This window comes from Sardina pilchardus, chromosome 9 (assembly GCF_963854185.1).
Source record: "Sardina pilchardus chromosome 9, fSarPil1.1, whole genome shotgun sequence".
Lineage (NCBI taxonomy): Eukaryota > Metazoa > Chordata > Actinopteri > Clupeiformes > Clupeidae > Sardina > Sardina pilchardus.
This window is the reverse complement of record NC_085002.1, coordinates 25779560-25806037: the sequence shown is the minus strand read 5'-3', so window position 1 is coordinate 25806037 and position 26478 is coordinate 25779560. Positions and strand designations below refer to the sequence as shown.

The 26478-nt window shown below is 46.7% G+C and overlaps 1 protein-coding gene across 1 annotated transcript in view; it reads left to right on the top strand.

The window, feature by feature from the left end:
• The window catches only part of LOC134091781 (fibulin-2-like), a 24496-nt gene extending 9936 nt beyond the window's left edge, over nt 1-14560 (top strand). The window contains exons 3-10 of the mRNA XM_062544434.1: nt 2591-2731; nt 3067-3210; nt 4595-4723; nt 6110-6235; nt 8091-8207; nt 9733-9861; nt 11263-11386; nt 14067-14560. Of these exons, the coding sequence (XP_062400418.1) occupies nt 2591-2731; nt 3067-3210; nt 4595-4723; nt 6110-6235; nt 8091-8207; nt 9733-9861; nt 11263-11386; nt 14067-14427 (1271 nt within the window). The 3' untranslated portion in view covers nt 14428-14560. The remainder of the gene's footprint in view (nt 1-2590; nt 2732-3066; nt 3211-4594; nt 4724-6109; nt 6236-8090; nt 8208-9732; nt 9862-11262; nt 11387-14066) is intronic.
• The last annotated feature ends 11918 nt before the right edge of the window (nt 14561-26478 follow it).

Below are 26478 nucleotides of genomic sequence, written 5' to 3'. Positions count from 1 at the left end.
TCTTGTCAAACCTCATTTAATAGCTTTTGCTATCAAATATTAGTCCCCAAGGCACTTTCGTTCGAATCAAGGGGTTAACATTTTTTAAAATAGCTTTTACTGTTGGTTGTCTTAACACATTTACATTAAATCAACCAAGTATTCGGTATTTGTGGGTTAAACCACATTTTTAGTCCCTCGATGATCTAAGCACAGCCATTGCTCAAACAGCACTGTGATTTACATAGCGTCTTCCAGGCACATGAGTATGAGGTCATGTGCTTACTCACACTGCTCTGGCCCCTGCCCTCCGTCCTTAACACTCTCCTCTCTCTCTCCCCTCTCTCTCCTCTCTCTATCTCTCTCTCTCCCCTCTCTCCCCTCTCTCTCCTCTCTCTCCTCTCTCTCTCTCTCCTCTCTCTCTATCCTCTCTCTCTCTCCTCTGCCGGCGAGCGCACTGCTCAGCATTCAGGGCACCTCCAGACCCAATCGGCCCGTTTCTCACACACACACACACGCAACGCAGAGTGGTTAAAATTACAACTTTCTGGGCGCTCGTCCATTTCCATCATGTCTCCGAGAGAAAGTGCGAGGGTTTATTATTCATTATTATTTGAGATTTCATCTGCAGCTGATATCGATCTGATATAGATGAGCGTGTCCATTTCAGCCGAGATGAACACAGTAAAGTCAGCGCTTGGATTCAGAGGCATTTGGACACTGTGCCTGTCCAGTGCAGCCGCCCGGTTGGATATTGATCAAATGATTGCTCTTTGTATCATCGTCATGAAAAGGTGACCACACAGAAACGCGGAGGCATCAAAACCTTTGTGTTTGGTATGAGTCATCCACGCCGAAGAGCCTCGACAAAAAGTTTTCAAAAGTTCTACTGAGTAAGCCGCCGACTCTCACAAGGCCTTCGTTTTTTGCTGAGCTGAAATGTGTAACCGGCGCTGGAGAGCGCAGTAAAAACCCCTCCTCGATAAAATCCATCCTGTCAGCCGTCGAGTCGACGCAGCGGCTTCTTAAAGAGGCGCCCGGTGCTGGAGTGTGGCGGTGCGCCAGCTCGCTATCTTGAGAGGCAGCCACCAAGGTCGCTCCGCCAACAATTATGAACGGACCTCTCAGCGCCAGCTCTGTGCCCACCGTGGTGCCCGTGACCCCGAGGGTGCCGCTCCAGCCACTTCTCCTTCTTGTCATTCTCTCACTCCCCCCCTCCATCTCTCTCCATCCCTCTCTCTCTCTATATCCTCTTTCCTCTCTCTCTCTCTCTCTCTCTCTGCTGAGGTGAGGTTGAGGAGCCAGGGCGTTTCATCAATCTGGACTTTAAACTTGGCGGCCGAGGTCAGGAAGAAGCGGCCACAGCAGCGGCCAGCTGCAGGACGGAGTGCCTCGCGGCGCCGTCCATACCAGACGCACACGTCTCTGTCTCTGTCTCTCTCTATCTCTCTCTCTCTCTCTCTCTCTCTCTCTCTCTCTCTCTCTTTCTCCCTCTCTGTCCCTCTCTACGGGCCGACAGATGTCCAGTCACCCCTCGTGACTGAGCAGTGACCCTGCAGATGCAGATGCAGGGAGAGGCTCGGTCAGTTTGAGAGTCGAAATGCAGAAAAACAGGGGGGTGGGGGTGGGGAGGGGAGGAGGGAGAGAAAAAAGCACACTTAAATTACCTCCCTAAGATTTGTGATTCACAACGGCAGACCTTGGCAAGCGCGAAAGACTAATAAGAGCAGACGATCATTAAGGTAATCTGTGGCTGACCAGCTAACGAGAGAGTAAACTAATTACATGCTTAAAAGGAGAGGGTGCTTTCTGGAGACCTGCTTCTCTGATGATGGCAGGGCTGAGAGAAAAACACTCTCTAATTAAGATATCACACACCCTCGCGGGGCCTGTCGGGCATCGGTGCGTTTCTCCATGACTGTCACACCGTGGTCAAACTACTTTACAAAACCAACGACAACATTTGAAATAAGTTGCTGTGTAAAAGTCGGGTAATCAGTGCGCCGAAGAGGGAAAAGACAAAGTTTTAGAGGCTCAGTCAGAACAGCTGCGAGGACAAACTCATTACTCGTCACTCAGCTACTAAACCACAGTGCCCCCTACAGGACAAAAGACGGTGTTGTTCACACAAGTATGGGAGTAGCCTTGTGCCTTTCTCTGCCAAATGACTTTGTATGAAGAGAGATACTATACACACACAAATATATATATATATATATATAGAGAGAGAGATTGATAGGTAGGTAGATAGATACTGTAGATAGATAGATAGATAGATAGACAGACAGACAGACAGACATTCAGACAGATATCCATGTATATATTTAGATAGATAGATATACATGTTTATATTTAGATAGATAGATAAATATCCATGTTTATATTTAGACCAGAACCATCCTAATTAAATACCCTTGTCACCTTTTAGCTCAAACAAAATACAGTATATGATATACAGTACACTGACAATAGTATACCTGCTGTGGAGTTTTACAAAACAAATACCCATCATAAAGACCCCCTTCTAGAAGTTGTCCTCCTGTTCCAATGGGAGGAGTCAATAGGCTAATGCCCTGCTTTGTGTTGCCCCTCCCCTTACCTGTGTTCTCAGACATCGACGAGTGTGTGACCCGGACGCACGACTGTGGCGCGGCGATGGAGTGCAGGAACAGCGAGGGCTCGTTCAGCTGCGTTCCCAAGCAGCAGCGCTGCTACACGGGGTTCACTCAGGACACCCATGGCAACTGCATCGGTGAGAGATGGGGGGCTCGCTAGTGTCCCCTAGTGGAGCTTGGCGGAACTGTATATGATGGGCACATACTGTATGATGACGGAGTACTATACTAATCCGTGCAAACAAATTACCACGGCGCATACAATTTTGATGAATGGAAATGCTGAATGTAATCTGAGCTGAGGATTCGGGGACTGGCACAGCTCTCGCTCCATCTCATTCTCCTTCCTTATCTGTCCTCATCTCTCCGGCTTGTCTCTGCCTCTCTCTTCCTCCCCAAAACTGCCTCTGCCTCTACCTCTCCCCTCCTCTCTACTCTCTCCTCTCCCCCCTGCTCTCCCTGACTCATGCAGACATTGACGAGTGCAGCAGTCTGGCGGAGGCCTGCAGCTCGGGCTTCAACTGCGTCAACACGGTGGGCTCGTACACCTGCCAGCGGAAGGTGATCGTGTGCAGCCCGGGCTACCACGCCAGTCCAGATGGAGCCAGGTGCATCGGTGAGAGAGCCGAGAGTGCCAAAGAGGGCCGGAGCAGGCCAGCACTCCCCACAACCCTCAGCCCCCCACCCACCCCCTCCCCTCCCCTCCACAACCCTCACCCCCTCCCCTCCACAACCCTCACCCCCTCCCTCCCTCCCCATCCCTCCACAACCCTCACCCCTTCCTCACCACCCCCTTCCTACCCTCCAAAACCCTCCCCTCTCCTCCACAACCCTCACCCCTTCCCCTCCACAACCCTCTCCTCCCTACCACAACCCTAACCCCCCCCCACCTCCACAACCTTCTCCTCTCCTCCACAACCCTCTCCTCTCCCCTCTCCTCCCCTCCACAACCTTCTCCTTTCCTCTCCTCCACAACCCTCTCCTCTCCTCCACAACCCTCTCCTCTCCTCCCCTCCTCTCCCCTCTCCTCCCCTCCACAACCCTCTCCTCTCCTCCCCTCCTCTCCCCTCTCCTCCCCTCCACAACCCTCTCCTCTCCTCCTCTCTCTCCCCTCCTCTCCCCTCTCCTCTCCTCCACAACCCTCTCCTCTCCTACCCTCCTCTCCCCTCTCCTCCCCTCCACAACCCTCTCCTCTCCTCCTCTCTCTCCCCTCCTCTCCCCTCTCCTCTCCTCCACAACCCTCTCCTCTCCTACCCTCCTCTCCCCTCTCCTCCCCTCCACAACCCTCTCCTCTCCTCCTCTCTCTCCCCTCCTCTCCCCTCCCCTCCCCTCTCCTCTCCTCTCCACATCTCAGGCTCTTAGCACTTGACTCCACCATCAGACACGAGCACAGGGAGTTTTGTTTTCATTTTAATGTTGTCGTGTTCTTGTTGTAAGGTTTCATGTAGTTATGGAGTTCATGAAGGATGATATTTATTGGGGGTATGAACTGTGTATGCTTGTTGGCTACTCGTGGTGGTTTTCCTAGGTGTTTTTTTGGGATTGGGGTATTGGTTGCTAGGGATGGAGATGGCCATGGTTTCTGGTTTTAAGAGGGTTAATTGGCAAGGATTCAACAGCTACTTTAAGGAAAGTTAGGTGCAGGCACTAGAGAGTCCGTTACTGTCTGAGGAACCTTGACAACGCACATTTGACTAATGAGTGCGTTCTTAAGCCCTGAGATTAAGCCGTAGTGTTGTGCTACAAGATGAATGTACTCTGCTCAGTCTCCGCGCTGCAGTGCAAACCTGCTAATTAAGCTAGCTTGTTATTAGGAGTGGATGAAGCTTATGTCAAAACAGACTGATACGCCATCTAATTACAGCGCAAGCCACGCTTACACAGTGCCCATACCCTCCAGAGAGACCTCTGTCTTAGCTGGTATGCTCCCAGCAAGGGGGAGGCCCTTTGGTTGATCTCCTGCCAGGCAAAGATGGCTCTTTCCTTTCTTCTGTTTCCAGACGTTGACGAATGTCAGACGGGCATCCACCGCTGTGGAGAGGGGCAGATATGTCAGAATGTCCCTGGCAGCTACCGCTGCAACTGCCAGACGGGCTACCAGTACGACGCCATCCGCCAGACCTGTGTGGGTGAGTGTGTGTGTGTGTGTGTGTGTGTGTGTGTGTGTGTGTGTGTGTGTGTGTGTGTGTGTGTGTGTGTGTGTGTGTGTGTGTGTGTGTGAGAAGCTACTGCCGGCAAGTGGCTAGCGCTAACAAGAAAAGATCCCCCTGGCTCAGCTCCAGCTCATGTACTTTGTTGTCACTGTGTCTGCCATGTTAGGCAGGCTTGGTTCAGTGTAATGAACTAGCTAAATGAATAACTTATGGGCACTTGAGTGTGTTTAGAGAGAACTAATGTCTTCATTTAGTAAAGTGGATACTCAAGTAGCAGACTACTCGGAGAGAGATCTGGCCATTACTTATATATATCCTGGTGTTCTATATTCTATCCTCAACAGAGAACTCATTCATATTCCACATGAGATTTTGTACAAAATAAGATCAGTTACCACTCTCACTGGATGGATTTTATGCATCAGCACTACAAAAAAAAATATTCCCAGCCAGAAATCAAGCCAAAATCGTCAAATTGTATATCTATGGGATTCAAACAGTGACACACTAATGATGATAAAACTGCCTTGATGTACGACACAAACAGTCACTCTAAACTGGGAATGAATGTGGCTTAAGTAGCTCTATTGGCCGAATGGGAAGGTGCGTGGAGTACAGAGACGAGGGAGGAGAGGCAAGGCCCGTATATGTGTGCACGGCTTCATGCATGCCAATGAGGCAACCACAAGTGCTTTTGTCTGCGTGTACTCTTCACTCTGATATTCCGGCATACGAATGCAGCGCTGCCATGATGGGCTATGATCCTGCGGCTTTGTCTGCCTCCCTTTGAGCCGTCGCGGCGTCTGGCCCAGGTCAAGGCCCGCTGCTTTCTCCATGCAAAGCTGCATTACGGCGGGTTATTGAATTGCAAAAGAGCACAGTGGCGTGTACTTTGCTGCAAGTGGCAGGACTCCGAATGAGAGGGTGTTTTCAGTATGGTGCAGTCTCTCTCTCTCTCTCTCTCTCTCTCTCTTTCTCTCTCTCTCTCTCTCTCTCTCTCTCTCTTTCTCTGTCTTTCTCTCTCTCTCATTAAGCTATCATTATATTCACATTTGCATAGTATTGCCATATTGCCATAATATGAACAGAACAGAATGTACCAATTAGATCTAAATATATATCAACACATATGTCACAGCAGCCACCACAACAGCAGCGTGTGGTATGAGTGTGTGTGTGTGGCCCCTGACTGCCCGTGTTCCTCCTGTGTGTGTGTATGTGTGTGTGTGTGTGTGTGTGTGTGTGTGCATATGTAACAGCAGCCACCACAACAGCGTGTGGTATGAGTGTGTGTGGCCCCTGACTGCCCGTGTTCCTCCTGTGTGTGTGTGTGTGTGTGTGTGTGTGTGTGTGTGTGTGCAGACGTGAACGAGTGCTGGCGCTACCCGGGCCGCCTGTGTGCCCAGACGTGCGAGAACACGCCGGGCTCCTACCAGTGCTCCTGCACCGCTGGCTTCTCCCTGGCCTTCGACGGCAAGAACTGCGAAGGTACAGCAAGAGACAACACACACACGCGCGCACACACACACACACACACACACACACACACACACACACACACACACACACACACACACACACACACACACACACACACACACACACACACACACACAGTTCTTGAATTTCCCCCTGGGGATCAATAAAGTATTTATCTATATATCTATCTACAGTGTCTATCTATCACACACACACACACACACACACACACACACACACACACACACACACACACACACACACACACACACACACACACACACACACACACACACACACACACACACACACACACACACACATACTGTATGTGCATGCACATACACACTCCCTTCAGAATGACCTTACGTTTTATTGCTCCCTGCTGTTTGTGCTCTTGAGAGTCAGATGTCTGAGGCTTCACTCCAGCAGCCATAGTGGAGTTAATTAAATAAAATGATGTAATTGAATAGAGAATGAAAAGGAACCTTGATTTCCAAACAAGAATGTTGGAAATGTTTATTTTGAAGAAGAACTCAACTGCGTTTGTAGCAGTTCCTAAGCAGTTGGCTCAGTGAAGTATGATCAAAGAGCGATCATTTGTGCTGTTCTTCATTGGGACTTGTTTATTCCCTCGGAGTCAACCGAGGACAATGTTAGAACGCACTTGAGCTCCCGAAACAGGCCACACCTTCACGCTTGTCCTGCTTCTAAGAGCTGCCTCCGGGTGTGAATGTAGCTTCCTACAGTATCTTCGCCATGCAGTATACTTGATGCTGTATACATAGGATTTAGTCAATAAAGTAGGCCTGTAAAATAATGAATGATGATGTGTGACTAGCAGAAAATAATTCACTGTGAATTGTACACACAGTTAGCAAACATACGTAGCTCATTTTACATATGTACACATACTTAAAACAGACATGTTTGTAGGAGCTGCTGCTTTCTGTCTATCATTGAGTCTTCTCTCGAGGTACTGCTGCTGCCCCAAGCTGCCGTGACTAGTTCTAACTGGAAGGAGTCCCAGTGGCGGCTGCTCGTGGCTCTGATGCAGCCTAATGACGAGGCTCGCAGGTGCGGGCTGTCAGCCGCCAGACAGCTCGTCCACCGAGGCCGGTCTCCGCCAGCGCCCGTGCCTCCGAGAGACGCGATGCCCTTTCCCGCGCCTCCCTCTGTCCCCCAAACGCTGTCAAGCACGTTATTTAAGGAACTTTATCAAGGGTGTTTGGGCTGTATTTTTTAATACCTCTCCCCTCCGCTCTCTCATATTATGGCGGTGTAGTAATTTATCTAAGTGTGATGAGGTGCGGGTTGTTTCAAGGTCTGGCGCGGGAAGTAGTGCCAGAGGTGTGGTGTAGGGAGGTGACCAGGGCGCGGTTTGTCTGAATATTGGTGTAAAAATAGACACCAGCGCAGAGGGAGCCAGTGGAGGTGAAGACAGCTTGTTTGGCTCCACGAGCCACTGACATTGGCAGGGAGGACCAAAACAATTACTCAGAAAAATGGGCTTTACACGCAGGTCTTGATATCTGTGTAATAGTTGTGTGTGTTCACTAATTCGGTTAAATTGGGTTAAATGCAGAGAGACAAATTTCCCTCACGGTATCAAAAAAAAAAAAGGATATAGACTTATACTTATATCTGGTGTTTGACTGGAATTATATTGAATGTCGTAAACATGTCACAGGGAACATGTGCACACCAGCTGTAATGTTACTGTACACATGTCATGACACAACTTAATCACAACTTTATCAAGTTAATGTGTCTCTTAACTGGTGCTAGCTGTTTCTCTGCCCATCTTGAGTTCCTCTGTAATGGTATTACATTGTTCTTGTGACGTCTTGTGATTTTTGCTCAGATGTGAATGAGTGTGACTCCAATCCGTGCAGCCAAGAATGCGCCAACATCTATGGCTCCTACCAGTGCTACTGCCGACAGGGCTTCTACCTGAAGGAAGACGGACACACCTGTGAAGGTAGGACTGCTCACCTGGACCCACACTAGCAACGTTTACATGGACACCTTTTTTGTCTTTCCAATTAAACTATTCCAGTTTTCTACTGTCTGTTTACATAGGGTACGTTCTCTTCTGATCAGATGCTTTCAAGTGCTTTAGAATCTTTGATCGGAATAGACATTGTTGCCTACTTTTCATTGGGAAGATATAGCCAAAGAACTCCGCTTTAACCCTCTCTGATATAGCAGTCAATCCGAATGGCCGTATACTTGGCTGCTTATTCGGAATAGGAACGGACTACACCACCTCCTCCATTCCGATTTAAATTCTGATCAGATTAGGAATTTTCATTATTTCACTATTTTTATTCCGATTGAGCTGTTATTCCGTTTCTAATCGGAATAGAAGTGTCCATGTAAACGTGGCTACTGACTGCTGCACAAGGTTCCGGAACTCAGAACACAGATGCTAAAGTTCTCTGTCCTGATTCTCCTTCCAGTAAAGGAAATGTTAAAAGGCAGTTGATTTGTTTTTTTACCTTGGTTATTTTCACTTCACAATTAGTTATATGTCTTGGATTTCATAATTTACACTTTAATGAAATTGAAATAGGTCGATGCAACAGTAGTCAGTAGCTCCTCTAATCACAATCACAGAATTAATTGCTCTGCCCTTTTGGAAAATTCCTCCCAATGGACTTCAGGAGTTTCACAGTGGAATCAGTCAACATAATTAAATGGGTGTTGGTTCTACATAACACATTCTGGCAAATAACAACGCTAGAATATACGATGAAGAATCCACAAGAAATCAAACACTGTATACATATTAAAAAAACGTTTTTAGAACGTCTAGGAGCAGATTGTTCATATTTATTATTGATGATGGCTCTAACAGTGCCTTTATCTCTGGAACTGCTTCTCTCCCCTCTCCAGGATTGCATTGATTCTCTATGGCAGATGTATTTGGCTGATACACCTGCTTTAATGATTTCTAAGCAGGGCTAAAAGTTAATTTCACATAGGACTGACAACAGAGGAAATTCAGAGGAGATGCACTGAGAGTATTGATTGAAGCATGAGACAATGTTTCCCTGAGTGAGGCTTTTGGAGCAGTGGCATCTGGTTTCTGGTCAAGAGGGATTGATTTTTTTTTTAAGCCGGTCTCCTTAGTGACAGAGCCAAGAGATAGCTTATGTCACTCGCTTTTACAGAGCCACCCAGAATGAGAGAGAGAAAGAGGCGCGTAGACACACACACACACACACACACACACACACACACACACACACATGCACAGACACACACATGCACACACACACACACACACACATACACACACAAAAAAACACACAGACACACACTCAAACATGTGCATACACACACACAAATGTATAAACCAACAAAGAATGCACAGTCAGTTCCTTTTTTGAAGAGGTTCTCATGGGGTGTATTGATGGAATTCTTGAAATGATGTGTGTGTGTGTGTGTGTGTGTGCGTGCGTGTGTGTGTGTGTGTGTGTGTGTGTGTGTGTGTGTTTCAGATATTGATGAGTGCTCGCAAAGTATTGGTCACCTGTGTGCCTTCCAATGTGTGAACGTCCCTGGTAGCTACCAGTGTGCCTGTCCACCCAGCGGCTACTCCATGTCACCTAATGGCCGCACGTGCAGAGGTATGGAAACACACACACACACACACACGCCCAACACGCACGCACACACACACACACACACACACACACACACACACACACACACACACACACACACACACACACACACACACACACACACATGTTAACTGCTCACATGCACACACACACACACACACACACATGTGAGCTCACACACTAGTAGTCTTGAATGCATACATACACACATAAACAGTCGTTGTTCCTTGATGTTGCAAGTGAGAATATCAAATATAAGGACAAGCAACTTGTAATACTGTAAATGAAAGGGATTCATTTTAAAACGGACTGGTTTTTCCCTCCAGGGTGTGAATTTCAGCTACGCACATCAATATGGATCGCAACGGTTCTTTAAAATTACATTTCGCAGAGCTTCAGGGTGGGAACTAATTGAGCTAGGTGCTAACCGCACACAAAAAACTCCACTCTCTATTGCACGTATTGGATAGATCCCTTCCGTCCTCGTTTTCTCTGCTGGCACGTAACTAACAGGCTCCAGAAGAGGTGTTGCCTTGCCCTTTCACTACCCAGGCCCTGAAGGGTTGAGCTGGGCCAAAGCCTGACTGCCAGCATGTCTGTCTATCTGCTTGCCTGTCTGTCTGTCTGTCTGTCTGTCTGCCTGCCTATCTGCCTCTCTATCTGCCTGTCTGTTTGTCTGTCTGCCTGTCTATCTACCTGCCTGCCTGCCTGTCTGCCTGCATGTCTGTCTGTCTGCATGTCTTGTCTTCCTTCATGCCTGCCTGCCTGCCGATTCCCAAAAGGTTAAAATTTGCAAGTGATGAATGAATTAGAGCGGGGGGGGGGGGGGGACTGGGGGGCGGCGCTCGGGAATGCGGCGCGTCTGTAAGACGAGATGAATAAGTCATGCAGGGACGGCCTCCGACTCCTGGCCTGATAAGGCACGACCCCGCTCTCCACCTCATTCAAGTATACAGCCTTATTCAGATGTCTTTTCCGGGAACTCTAAAAGGAGTGGAAAGAGCTGCTGTTGAAAAGCCTTAGCAGCTGGTGACCAACATTTCCAGTGCGCCCTTATTTCTCTAGCCTCTAAACACCACTGCCAAAACCTGCAAGTAACTCTTCATGCTTACTTTAGGCTTTTTTTTTTTTTTTTTCCAACTGCGATGGCAATTCATGTCTGAAAAAAAATCACAGAGAGAGAAAATGTTGCCACTTACGGAGCGGTGAATGGGCAATCACTTCAAAGGTTCACTGTGGACTTCCTCCTGGAGCGTGATGGTCGTTGTGGAGGTGCTGGGGCTCTGGAGAAGTGTCTTGTGGTTCGTGCTGTTGCTGAGGGGCTCTTGCCGTGGGAGTCCTTGTGATAGTTTGGAGGGTGTTGTGGTTTTGGTCCTAACTCAGAGGTTCTGCCTGTTTCTACAGACATCGATGAGTGTGCCATTGGATCCCATAACTGCTCCTTGTCAGAGAGCTGCTTCAACATCCAGGGAGGCTTTCGCTGTCTGTCCTTCGCCTGCCCCTCCAACTACAGGAAGGTGTCTGACACGTATGTATTTGCACACTACACCAAACTTCATAACAACCCCCCCCCCCCCCCCCACACACACACACACACACACACACACACATACACACACACACACACACACACACACACAAACACGCAAACACACCCATACACAGGCACATACAGTACACATACACACTCTCTCTCACACACACAAACACACACACACCCATACACAGGCACATACAGTACACATACACACTCTCTCTCACACACACAAGCACAAACATACACATACGCACACAAACGCACACATACACACACAAATACGCACTCTTTCTCTCTCTCTCTCTCTCTCTCTCTCTCTCTCTCTCTCTTTCTCACTCACAGACACACACTCACACACACACACACACACACACACACACACAAAATAACAGCAAACACCTGCTTTGGGTTGGAGCCAGGGAAGCGTGTGAGAATGGAGAGGAGGGGTACATGGAGGGCACGAGGACCCAGCGGTGCATGAGCATGTGTAATGGCTGAATTAAGCGGTTGTGTGAGCCTGTGGTACAGACAGCGCTTGTTAACATGGGGAGATGGGGGTCATCATGGTACGTGCACTTGTGTGTATGTGTGTGTGTATGTGTGTGTGTGTGTGTGTGTGTGTGTGTGTGTGTGTGTGTGTGTGTGTGTGTGTGTGTGTGTGTGTGTGTGTGTGTGTGTGAGAGAGAGAGAGTGCTCGATGGCGCCGGGCGCTAATGGAGGATGGCCTCCACGGAGCTGAGGGGCACGTGGGGTCTGCACAGGACTCATTTGGCGGGGGCTTAATCCAGCACGTCCAGGGCATCGGCTCCAGTGGATCAATCGAGGGGACACAGATGTGTACACTACACTACACATGCACTTAGCATGGGGTGGCTGCCCTACACACATACTGTACGTGCCACCCCAAGCTAGTTGTATATATTGCCACCCCATGCTAGTTGTATTGCCCCCCCCAAGCTAGTTGTATATATTGCCACCCCAAGCTAATTGTATGTATAGTGTACACACAAGGACACAGACATGTACACACGCCACACGTTAGTACACATCCACACAAAGACTCTCTCTCTCTCTTTCTCTCTCACACTACACCGTTTTTCTCTCTCTCCTTCTGCCTCTCTGTTTCTGCCCCCCCTACCCCCACCACAGACACACACACACACACACACACATACATTTCCCACAGGCAGTAGCAGCACCCTGGAGAGCCCTTATCATTGGACTATGCTCAGCAGGGGCTTAGACAGGGTCCAGTACACCTGAGACCAAATCCAAACACTCTTCATCACACCCTGCAGCTCTCCTCTCCCCCCCCCCCCCCCCCCCCTCTCTCTCGGGCAGCAGGCAGTCCTCTGGGTGACCAATCCCGCCCTTATCACAGAAGATCATCGCTTGCGGTTTCAGTGCATCTGGGAGTTGCAGTTTTGTCTCTAATCTGGCAGGTCTGACAAAGGCCCTGTGCTTCCATTGAGGCCGTGGAAGAGCTTGTCAATAAAGGTCATTATCCCCGACAGCCCTGTCTGTTGGCGGCTGGCTGTCACTGGAGTAATCACGGCATGCGCGCCGTAGAGGAGACGCACTCTTCAAAGTAAAGTACATCTGGCTTCTCTCTCTGGAGATAAACACAAAGGCAGGGAGAAGTTGGGCTCGGGTGGGTGTTGTAGGACAACGCCAATGAGGTTAATCGCTGTCGGATGGACTTATTATACGCCGGAGATGTTTTTATCCGGCAAAATATTAGCATGTTAGTGTGCAGACAAGTATTGTTATGGTATTGTTGTGGTAGGAGACAGAGTAAGACAAAAACATTTATTTTAAGGTTTCAGACATTACAGAATTACACAGCAAAAAAAGTAAGGAACACGAGCTCACTACACCCAGACTATTGCACACCATGTTTTGTACGTGTATTCATTTAAAGGTGCCTCTATCTGAAGGGACTTATAGTAAATGTAAGGTGTACATTTGACCAGTGTGCGCGGGAATAAAAGCATAATATAGGATTCTAAACTCTGCTAGGTCAAGTGGAGGCTTTAGAAAGAAATGAAACAAATAACAGTTTTCTGCGATATTCTCGGCCTCTGGTTTTGTTATGGTATTTGTGTGCTGCCTTTCCCCGTTCTTTCACTGTTGTATTGATGCAGCTGAATCCAGCGTGGCCTGTTTCTTTTGTAGGCCATTTCTATTTTAAGGGATAAGTAATCAGGAAGTACTGTACACACACAGTGTGTTTACACATTGTAAGTAAATGGAGCATCGTTTATTTGTGTGTTAAGCCATAGTAGGACAAATAGGTTTTTGACCGGAACACAGTGGTGTATGTGTGTGTCTTTGTATGTGTGTGTGTGTGAGAGAGAGAGAGAGAGAGAGAGAGAGAGAGAGCATGTGTGAGTGTATGTGAAAGTATAACAATTTAAAACTCTCTTTTGTCTGATGACACAATTCTTTAGGATTCTATAAGGTCTTTAGGATTCTTTGCATGATTTCACTATTTAGTTGCATTGTGCTCAACGCCTGAGTCACTTTGAATGAGCGCAATTATACGTAAATGTAATGATATGTATTCATCCACCAGATTGTCCTTTGTTCCTTCTCTCTCCCTCTCTCTCTTTCTCTCTCTCCCTCTCTCTCTTTCTCTCCCTCTCTCCTTCTCTCTCTCTCTCTCTCTCAGTCGCTGTGAGCGCGTGAGCTGTCAGAACGTGCAGGACTGCCAGAGTTCTCCGCTGCGCATCACCTACTACCAGCTGAGCTTCCAGACCAACATCGTGATCCCGGCGCAGATCTTCCGCATCGGGCCCTCGCCCGCCTACGCCGGCGACAGCATCATGATCGGCATCACCCGCGGCAACGAGGAGGGCTACTTCAGCACGCGCCGGCTCAACAGCTTCACCGGCGCCGTCTACCTGCAGCGGCAGGTGCCCGAGCCGCGCGACTTCATGGTGGACGTGGAGATGAAGCTGCTCAGGCAGGGCACCTTCACCACCTTCCTCGCCCGCATCTACGTCTTCATCACGGCCAACGCCGCCACTTAGACACTTAGACACTTAGACACACTACACACACACACGCACGCACACACACACACTAGCTTCCTGGCCCGCATCTACGTCTTCATCACGGCCAACGCCGCCACTTAGACACTTAGACACACACACACACACACACACACACACACACACTCACACACACACACACACACACACACACACACACACACACACACACACACACACACACTACCTTCCTGGCCCGCATCTACGTCTTCATCACGGCCAACGCCGCCACTTAGAGACACTATACACACTATACACACACACACAGGTCACATTTGCGTGCGCGCACACACACACACACACACACACTACCTTCCTGGCCCGCATCCATGTCTTCATCCTGGCCAACGCCGCTGCCACCTAGACACTATACACACTATACACACACACACATACAGTGTACACACACACATACAGTACACACACACTCACACACACACACTACCTTCCTGGCCCGCATCTACGTCTTCATCACGGCCAACGCTGCCACTTAGAGACACTATACACACTATACGTACACATACTATATATATATGCGTGTGCGCGTACACACACACACGCGCGTGCACACACACACTAGCTTCCTGGCCCACATCTACGTCTTCATCACGGCCAACGCTGCCACTTAGAGACGCTATACACACTATTCACACACACATACAGTACACACACACACACACACACACACACACACACACACACTACCTTCCTGGCCCGCATCTATGTCTTCATCACGGCCAACGCCGCCGCCTAGAGACACAATACTCACTATACACACACACACACACACACACCAGCTTCCTGGCCCGCATCTATGTCTTCATCACGGCCAACGCCGCCACTTAGACACTTAGACACACACACACACGCCTGCACACACACACACACACACACACACACACACACACACACACACACACTACCTTCCTGGCCCGCATCTACGTCTTCATCACGGCCAACGCCGCCACCTAGAGACACTATACACACTACACACACACATACAGTACACACACACACACGCGCGTGCGCGTGCACACACACACACACACTACCTTCCTGGCCCGCATCTACGTCTTCATCACGGCCAACGCTGCCACCTAGAGACACTATACACACTATACACACACACACAGGTCACATTTGCGTGCGCGCACACACACACACACACACACACACACACACACACCCACACACACACACACACACACACACTACCTTCCTGGCCCGCATCTATGTCTTCATCCTGGCCAACGCCGCTGCCACCTAGACACTATACACACTATACACACACACACATACAGTATACACACACATACAGTACACACACACATACAGTACACACACACGCACACACACACACTACCTTCCTGGCCCGCATCTACGTCTTCATCACAGCCAACGCTTCCGCCTAGAGACACTATACACACTATACGTACACATACTATATATACATATGCGTGTGCGCGTACACACACACACACACGCGCGCACACACACACTAGCTTCCTGGCCCACATCTATGTCTTCATCACGGCCAACGCTGCCACTTAGAGACGCTATACACACACACATACAGTACACACACACACACACACACACACACGCATGCACACACACACTACCTTCCTGGCCCGCATCTACGTCTTCATCACGGCCAACGCCGCCGCCTAGAGACACAATACTCACTATACACACACACACACACACACACCAGCTTCCTGGCCCGCATCTATGTCTTCATCACAGCCAACGCTATCTAGAGACACAAAGCATGCAAAGATACTCGGTCACATAAACACACATCTAGTCATACCACTTTTCACCATACAAGCCTTCCTGCTCCTGCCCATACAAAAGGGCTTTCTGACCAGTGGACCTTAATGATCTGTAGCCGTTGACCTGTATTTGAAAATAACACACATGAAGAAACACTTGCACAAACACACATGCACATGTATGCATACACACACACATGTATACACACACACACACACACACACACACACACACACACACTCACACACAGGCCTCTCCTGGCCTTTTACTTGTCCAACTAATGCTCTTTTCGGGAGGAGGGGCCATACACACACACACACACACACACACACACACACACACACACACACACACACACATTTCTTTCTCCACTGTAAGGCAGTTCTTATCAAGGCCAGATCTCTTTAGTGCTGATGCAGCATTAATATAATGCTGATGGACTTTTCCTGGGCCATAGCAACACCCTCATTACAGCCAAGGTGCCTTGCGAAAACATGCACACACACACACACACACATACATTAAGCTCACAGCTTATTTGACCCCCCCCCCCCCACACACACACACACACACACATACACACACACATTAACTTATGCTTACAGCTCACATACAGTACATCTACAAACACACACACGCACGCACGCACACACACACTGAGTGTATTTTCACCTGGTGTGCGTAGCCTTTTTCACATGGTGCTAACCTCCTGATTCCTGCGGGACTATGGCTCATTATTGTGATTTGTTTAGTGCGTTGTTCAGCAGTGGAAGCTGCTGACGTCTCTGCATGGGATGAAAGCGCCCTCATTATGTCCCCCTCATTAGCCCAACACCGTCCGTTCCCCACCCCCCACCAACCAAAATGAAGAAAAGCATCAGCATGCTGTCCAAAGACCTTTTTGGTGTAACTTTTTCTCTATCTCTTTTCACTTTTTAAAAAAACATCATGATTGAAAGTACTTTCCAGATGTGTGGCTTTCAAGGATTGGTCTCCCACGTCAGAATCCCAGTAGTGCTCACTCGCCACCATTCAACTCATTTTATTTATGCTAGATCATGTTGTCATTTGGCTCGCTGTTACACCACTTTTAATTCATGTCTTACTAGTCAGAGCAGTATTTCACCAGAGTGTTATTCTTAATACCTGAAGTAAGGGAACAGAGAGCATTTGTTCATGTCTCAAGTTCACTTACCCTCTAGTGCCTTTCCCTGTACTTCAACTTCATCTCGACTCCAACCGGCAATGGGGTTACCACCGCCAATACTGCGCTCTTAACTTTTTACGCTATTCCTAAGATTGTAATTGGTAACATTGACGTAATGATTACTTAAGAAGCATCACATGGATGAATGGATGTATGATATTGTTCGAAGCTTACAGCTGTAGCCGCTTTGTCAGGCAAATGTATTGGCCTGTCGTCATTTGACATTCACACAGAATGGATTATGTGTGAGCTAAATTCCAGCACTGAAGATGTTCATGTTTATAGTTTATTTTTTGTATGTTTAACTACTTATTTTCTTGTATTTTTGGTATTTTTTTTATGTGTAACTGTGTAGTTCATTCTCAGGGTCAAGGTAAATCAGACAGTCATCAACAAACAAACAAACAAACTGATCCAGTTGAATATTCTGCTGCAGAGATTGCCAATGTGTAGGACATTTGGTTTGTGCCCTGAAACAGTCATCATTACTTCTCTAAATGTATCACACTCACAGACCTCTCAAGCCTGTGCACATGTTACTGTTTCATAATCTCATTGCTTTTGGACAAGTCACCCAGTGTATAGCAATAAAGAATTGACAGCCACTTTCTCAATAAAAAAGACCATAGACTCAGTTTCCCCATTGTGTATTGTGTTCATGTTTCGCTAACTTAGTGTCATTTTATTTCAATTTCACAGAATTTCTCGGGTTTGTTGTCTAATTTTTCAAATGAATGTTTCCTAATTAGATTCTCTTTAGTTGATTACTGAAGAGAATTGGTGTTAATTTAGATCAAATAGGCTTATAAGAGGGTTCTGGAACCCCCCATGAGAGCAGTTATTATTACACTCATGGAAGTGAACTCTCTTTTTTTCCAGGAGGGGACACCTGATCTTCACGTAATGTTTCCAGTGCTTTTTACGAACAGTTGGTAAATATCTCCATCTGTTGGTAAAAGAGAGTACATATTTGGTTTGGATTTTTTTTACCCATGTCATGTAGCTGTGTGTGTGTTACTTATTTACATCCCCTTCTAGTATCGACAGCTTCCCTCACGTATGAACTCTCTGAATGTCCTCCAGGCATTTTAGTTTACTCCCATTCTTATACACGCCACACACATATGTACTCACTCACCGATACTTCAAGCAACACTAAAGAGTTTTTCGTACTTTAAAATAATGTTTCCAAAATCATTTCAGCGGTTCATCAACTCGTGAACGGCACTTTACGAGTAGTGTAACTTGTAACTTTACGAGGTGGGGTAGTGTATCTGTAGTTCGATGAAATAAGACAACAGAAACTACAAATCTGACTTGCTTCGATGTCGCAATACATCATACTTTCATAAAATCATGCAACATATTCTACCTTGTCTGTTATTTGATGGATAAACAAATAGCGTGTGTGTGACAGAGAAAAAGTGCTTTAGTGTTGCTTTAACCCTAAGTACATACTCCAATTGCACAGCCACATGTACTTACAGTATACTCAACCCAACATTCACACACTCATACTCATATACTCATACTCATATATAGTTTACCATACCATGTGATCATACTCAACCCTACATGTATGTACTCATAAGAGTTCATTGATGGGACATGTGTTGTGTCAATTGTCACTGACTCAAATTGCAGCCCATGGAGATGAGAGTGGCTTCCTATACAGTATAACTCAGGAGGACTGTGTGATTAAAAAGCCCAAACTGGATGAGTCTTTGCATGTCGGCACCTCAGGGTCACCCCTGCTGCTTGTCACCAGTGTTTAGACGTGAGCGTGGCTTGCGTCGGTCGCACCCTGGAGAGGACACACCCTGGAGAGGACACACCCTGCACATGCAGCACCCCATTGTCTGGCCTATCAGCACAGGGCGTGTGCCGTGTTCAAAGACAACAGTGTGTGTGGTGTGTGTTGGACGTCACTGCTGATAGCCTCCAGTAGCTGTCTAAGAGTGATGTAGTGACAAGTCAGCTCCAAACTTCATATGATGCGGTGAGTATGAGGGACCTCAATGTTACCTTTATATAGAAATTTTCAAAGAGAGGATCTGCGCCTATAAAAGTGGCTGTTGTCCTTATAGGTGCGTAGGCTCCTAGCAAATACTATATTAAAAAACAGGAATGGAGCTCGCCCACAAAAAGTATAATCAAAAAAAAATGAGAGTTCACATCAAAAAAGTGATTTATTGGCCCACCATGCTTATAAAAAAGACCTAAAGTGCAAGTGCAGCGCAAACGTTTCGGGTGACCCCATCCTCATCCTTTATATAGAAACAACAATAATGAACCATCTGATTGCTTCCTGTCATTGTACCATTTCATCTTAGTACTTTGAGATATGCATTTACAGTACAATGGTCATCTCAAAGGACCACCATATACAATGGGAATCACCTAACAATAGAGACTTCAAAGACAGAGCAATAATCAGCACATTGAAGACATTGGAGTCTTTTAAAACACCACACCCAGATGGATTTTCTTTTTTAAATTCCCTCCTGATACACACTCCATACCCTTCCTGCCATTCAGGTGGCATCCCACACACACACACACACACACACACACACACACATTAATGGGAGAACACGGTTCCTCCTTTATCAGCGCAGCTAAATATATACATGGTGTGGTTCAATAGGCCGTCAGCCCACAGATCAAACATGACTGGAAACAGATGAGTAAAATCATTTGAGGAGTCATGAAACGTGTGACAATCTGCTGGCTGAAAGTTCACATTAGTGGGTCGGCAGCAGGTTTGTGTAAGGCTGAGGTAGATTGGGAACTGGAGAGGCAGAGGCCATTTTTCTCCCAGCACCACTGATGTTTTTCAGACCAAAGCTTTTCTTCTGCATGAGAGACAAAACAATAAACAAAAGTTTGTAGGCTACCTATTGCAGAGTATGCTACATGTATGTGTTTTTCAAGAAACCATCTTACAATCTGTCAATAGAGAATCTTGTCATTCCCAAACCAATGCCTGTCTTATGATGAAGAAACAAATGTCAAACCTTCACATTTCAAAGCTTTGGTTATTTTTGCTTTAAGTTCTTTCATGCCAAAACATAAGATTTTGAGAAGGAAAGAAAAAAAACTGAGTGAAAAACACTCAAAAAGAAGAAGCAACAATTTGCCCCTCTTCTAAAGGGCCTTTTCTTTTCAAGTGGACAATCGACATTCATTTGAGTGACATTTCTCATTGTAAAACCCAATGAGGAATTTAACAGTCATATAACTCTAAAATTATGAATTTAATCTAGGCCTTCATTATTATTTATCTTGCCTGTTGCCCTGTTCATGTCACTCACATGGCATCCACCGGGTCCTGAAAATTGCCTCTGCTCCTCCGGTTACCCCGAGATCCACCGGAGATTAAATCAAGGGGTCGTAATTAAAGCCCACTTCCTCCGAGGTCTGTGGTGGCACGGCTTCAGCGCATGAGCGCTCACGGATCTGCCACTCAGACGAGGTTCACCTTGCAGCCGCTCGCCCCACCCGCCTTTGATCCCAAGGGGGAATTTAAAGATAAAAGCGGAGTTATTACCTGAGGATGGCGACTTGGGTCAGACCGAGAAGTCTTTCATCATCGAACAAGTGCCAGGCGCTCCCGCGCCCCCGTTATAGATAGATCGCGAGCGTGTTCCACTTCAAACGTTTGGCAGCTGGCTGGCACTTTAACCAACTTAACCCTTCCTGATAGCCTACACTGGGTGACTTCAAAAGCTGACACATCATCTTTTAATGATTATGTCAAATGATAAACACACCAGTTTGAATATTGTTCACCCCAAAAAATATACTTTTAAAGGCTTAAAATATTAAGCCATAGGCCCACCATAAGACTAAGGATCTAAGATTTGTCTGTCACTTTAGCACAGAATGATCCAGAATATTGTTCATATAGTGAACAAAAAATAGTCACCACTCATTTTCATATGATATAAAAAAATATTTCACACATTTTATTGGAATAATGTATGTTTTAGGCTTCAAACGTTTAAAGTTTGAATCATCATCATCTCAGACCTCCAAATATATGTCCAGACCAGTCTTGAAAAGAATTTGAATAATTTTGTGAGACAAAATGCTTAACGGGACTGTCAGAAAGTCAGTTACAGTATGTGGTCCAAAGTCATGTCTTTTGAGCATGCAATGTTTTATTTCAAACTTCTCAGAAGTCGTTCTCAGAGACATAATCCTTCATCCTGTTGCCAAGATTTTAGCTAATCCAGATTCATTGGTGTTTGTCCAATTGAATTTAACCAATTCTATTTGGAATATTGGAGACAAAACACAAGACAAACTAGAATGCTATCTGGCCATTAAAAGAGATACTACACTGTCAGAGATACACATCAGAGACAGATCTTCACCTCATACAGTGATAATGATAAAGATAGATAGATAGATAGATAGATAGATAGATAGATAGATACAGTAGATAGATAGATAGATAGATAGATACATACATACATACATACATACATAGATACAGTACATAGATAGATACGTTATTGATCCCCAAGGGGAAATTCGGGTATGTGATCACTGCATGACAGGGAAGGTAGAGTCATGGAGTGCAGAGTGCGTTGGTGAGGCTATTCTTGTCATCGCCACCTGAGGGGAGTGTAGAGCACATAGCAGATCCGCAACTGTGTGTTTTTTGTGATCTGGGCAGGCTCAAACAAGACTGTGTGTGTGTGTGTGTGTGTGTGTGTGTGTGTGTGTGTGTGTGTGTGTGTGTGTGTGTGTGTGTGTGTGTGTGTGTGTGTGTGTGTGTGTGTGTGTGTGTGTGCGTGCATGTGCGTGTGCGTGTACGTGTGTGTGCGTGTGTGTCTGTATATCTGTTTGTCTCTGTTGTGTGAGCAAGCGCGAGACAGAAACAAAGAGAGACACACTGACTGACTGGCTGTGACTTTGATTGTGTGTATGAGTGTCTGTGTGTGTATCTACATATGTTTGTCACACTTGAGTGTGTGTGTGTGTGTGTGCTTGTCTATCTGTCTGTCTGTGTGAGCTGTGCGGTTGTGTGTATCCACAGCCTAATGTTTTCAGCCAAATCCAGTCGCTGACTGATAGAGTATTCATTTGGCAGCTCTGCATGTTTCTGCCACCGGGGGCACCTGTCTGATTTGCCCGTGCATTACGATGATGGATTTGTGCTCTGTCTTATTTCGGATGAACCCCAGCAAGACTTTAACCCCTGATATGACTTCTCCTTCACCTGGGAAAAAAAACCCCTCCCAGTCCCCACCCAAGTCCCTTGACATAACTTTGCACCACGTGTAATGAGCAATATTAAGGGATTTTAGTTACTAAATTACGTAAGCAATTATGTAATCTGAGCAAAGAATAAATCATTTATCAACTCCTTTTTAACAGTGGGTAAAGAATACACGTAGATATGGTTGTAGTGTGTAAGTGTGGGAATGTAGTCATTAGACTGATATTAGGCTTCGTTGATGACAGTGTTAAATGTCTATTGATTGTGATGTTGACTTTCACAGAACTCGCTAAATAAGCAATTGATTTGGAAAAATTGTCTTTGACAGTAATGCACTGTAAACATTCTGTCACTGGTTGTAAATGCCACAGTATGGTGTTCAAGAGCCTATTCTTACAGTAAAAGCTATGCGGACCATCTGTTATGGCATGGAGACTTCTCAGTGTTCCATTTTTCATTGTTGCTCCTGGCTAGAGGCAACATGCTGCAGTAGAGAGTAAATTCTGCACCAAATAGTGAAGCATAATATAAAAGAACATCAGCTCTCTGATGAAGAGATTTAAAGCCCATTTTACCAGATGTTCATAACGCCAGACATTTTCTTTCTCTGCTTTTTTGAACAACATTGACCATATGTTACTGAGATATTCAGATGTAAATGAAATCTTCAGAAATGTTTTGTCCATACACACCATCAGCTGTAGGTGGCGCTACAGGCCACCCATGGGGCACCATCAGCCCGTTTGGGTGAAAGAATGTTCACTTGCACAACACGCACTTGCGTAACCCGTCTGTGTGTCAGCTCGTCAAACGTATGCTCACATTTTCCACTGCAGCTCACGTGGTGAACGGGGTTCGAAAAACATCACTCCGCACACCCCATCCTAGCCCTCTCCAACAGATCGCCTTCCAGGCCTTTACAGACACACTCTCGTCCAGGCCCATACTGGGTCAGAGTGAGCCTTGAGCTGCCTTTGAATAAAGATTTAATTCAATCATTAGCTCGTATCAAACTGACATTTATTTGATTTCTTCAAAAGGCTGTCATTTTTATTGCTAAGCGTGGCAAAGTTGTTTCAGTTGTTTGTGCATGATATGCTTGTTTAAAGGGCAGGGTGGAAACATTTGAATTATTTTATCTGGCATTTCACATCAGCGGGGTTGGGTTCCATGAAGTCATAATGATTGGAGTGGACGGATTGGTTTAGGAAGTGGTCAGGAAGTGGCCGACAGAGATCCCGCTGGATCACGGCATTATGAGCACGTGAGGTGTCCCCTGAACCAGGGCCAGGGGGATAACCACCGGGGAATCCCAAAGAGATGTCCACTCCAGAGAATGAGCCTGGCATGGACCTGGCTTGCACACACCCAGGGCTAGGGGCAAACCGAAGTGAAACCGGCCTCACTACAGACCCAGGCCACACCGGATCTTGACTTGCTGGGTTAGATTGGCTTCGGATCCGGTTTTGGTCCGGTTTTGGTCCGGGATAACTTGGGTGAGGATCTGATGAGTTGGATCTGGCATTGGTTGAGAGTCAACTATTCTCTCTCTCAACGTGTGGCCTCTGTTTCAATTAAGTCTACAGCTGGCCATAGTGGGGCAATAGCTCTGTCGCTAGTTAACATTGTTTTAAACTCCAACTCCCAACTCAAACTCCAGTTTAAAACTGTGTTAAACTCCAAACTAGCGTCAGAAAAATTGCCCCAATTTATTTCTGTTTATGCAAGTAATGACTTTATTTTTGGAACTGCTTGCAGTTCATGTGTAAACAGTGCATGGCATCTTCACAGGGCTTGTGAAAGTTTGACAGACTGAATATTGTGGTGACTAAACTATGTGCTGTTTATGCGGTGAACTGATAATATCTCATATCTGACACATTAATTAACTTTCATTGTTGATGAATTAATTCCCTCATGGTAAGCGTCTCATTATAAGCGATATGTTGTTTTTGGAGACAATAGGCTGGAACTGGTACAGATGCATCACAAAATTTGCGTATCGTTCAAGGAGATTATCAGTACTCTGGTTGCAATCTACATGCCAGGACCCAAAGGCACGCTGATCAAGTCACGCCATGAAAACATTAAAGTACTCACACCACGCTATGGCAAGCAAACAAAAAAAGAGTTCAAAAGCTTGTGTTGCCTGGTGTACCATCTTGTGTGAAACCTAGAGCAGTGAGGCGCCTCTTGGCCAAGCTGCACTCCTCAACACAACTCTCCTCGGCTCACGTTAATGAAACGCTGCGCAAGAGGACTTTTAATGACAGTTTGTGAGTCAGGGGGGGAGCTGGGGGGCTGCTCTCTCTCTCTCTCTCTCTCTCTCTCTCTCTCTCTCTCTCTCTCTCTCTCTCTCTCTCTCTCTCTCTCTCTCTCTCTCTCTCTCTCTCTGCGGTCGGTTTGAGGTGTGTCTGCCGAAGCCGGTTTGGACTGAGAGGAATTTGCCCAAAGGTGAGCATTTCACAGGGGCCTCTCATCCACCTGAGCTGCAGCTCCTTTGACTCACGGGAAGTACGAACAACTTCTCTACGTTCAGCACCACCTCAGGTTCAAATCAAAGTTCAGTACTGTATGTACTAAGGTGACCAGATGTCCGAGACCAAAATCGGGGACATAATCCCAACAATGTGGACATTTTCAGTTTGACTATCAATCTGATCGAAATACATACAAGTTTTATCTTCAAAAAACGGGGACATACTGTAGGTAGTTTTTCTGTATTTTCTCGGGGACAGGCAACGAAAAACTGGGACTGTCCCCTGAAACCGGAGTACAGTATGTACTGCTCATGCTTAGTTAGTGAAGTAGGCCAGTGCTGTGAGTAGCTAAGTTTAATGGCACTTCGATATCTCTATAGGAAGCAGATCCTTCTTCTCACCCTTACTGCTCAGTGAGAGTTCAGCAAGTGTGTCTCATGACTCTCTGACAGATCCAGTAAAACAGGAAGCAGGCCACTGCTCTCAGGTCATGCGGCGAAGAAGATGGGCCAAAAGATTGCCGTGGTGTGTGTATGTGTGTGTGTGTGTGTGTGTGTGTGTGTGTGTGTGTGTGTGTGTGTGTGTGAGTGGTGGGGCGGGGGGGGAAGGGGGCTCCAGAGGTGAGAATGGATTTACTGCCTCACGCTGGGTGGTTGGTTTAACTGGGCCCAGCGACGCTGGAGCAATGCTGGCTCTGGTTTGCTTTAGTGCCCTGGAGTCCTCCACACACTCACAGCTCCCGAGACAGACAGAAGGAACCTTGCCGCTCCATTCACACGCACTGGGCGTAGTGGAAAGTGTCTGTGCTCAAAGGGCCACGGAGGGTGTCGTTTGCAAAAGGATAAGATACTAATGTCTCCGGGGAGCACTTAACACGGAGAGGGTCGTCACCCTTTGCGCCAAAAGGAGTGCCAATTGAGTGTGAATCGCCCCCACGCAGTCCTGTAGTGAAATAGGACTTCTGTGGGTGGATCAGGCAGGATGCCGGTGCATTAACAGATGAATACCAGCACTGCCGGAGCCTTTGAACGGGCTCTCAGCTCAGAGAGGGATGCTGAGCATGAAGGCAGAAGCACCGTGCTCATGCCATCACGCGAAAAAATAAAGCTTAGAGATTAGATAGTGTTTGATATTTCATGCAAGTTTGGTTAGAGCAGAAGGGCTCTCTCTCCCTCTCTCTCTCTCTCTCTCTCTCTCTCTCTTTCCTTCTTTCTCCCTCTCTCTCTTTCTCTCTCCCTCTCTCTCTCTCTACATCCCTCTCTCTCTCTCTCTACCTCTCTCTCCCTCTCTCTCTCCAGATATGTATAAACTGTGGGTGAAGGTAGTGCGTCAGTGTT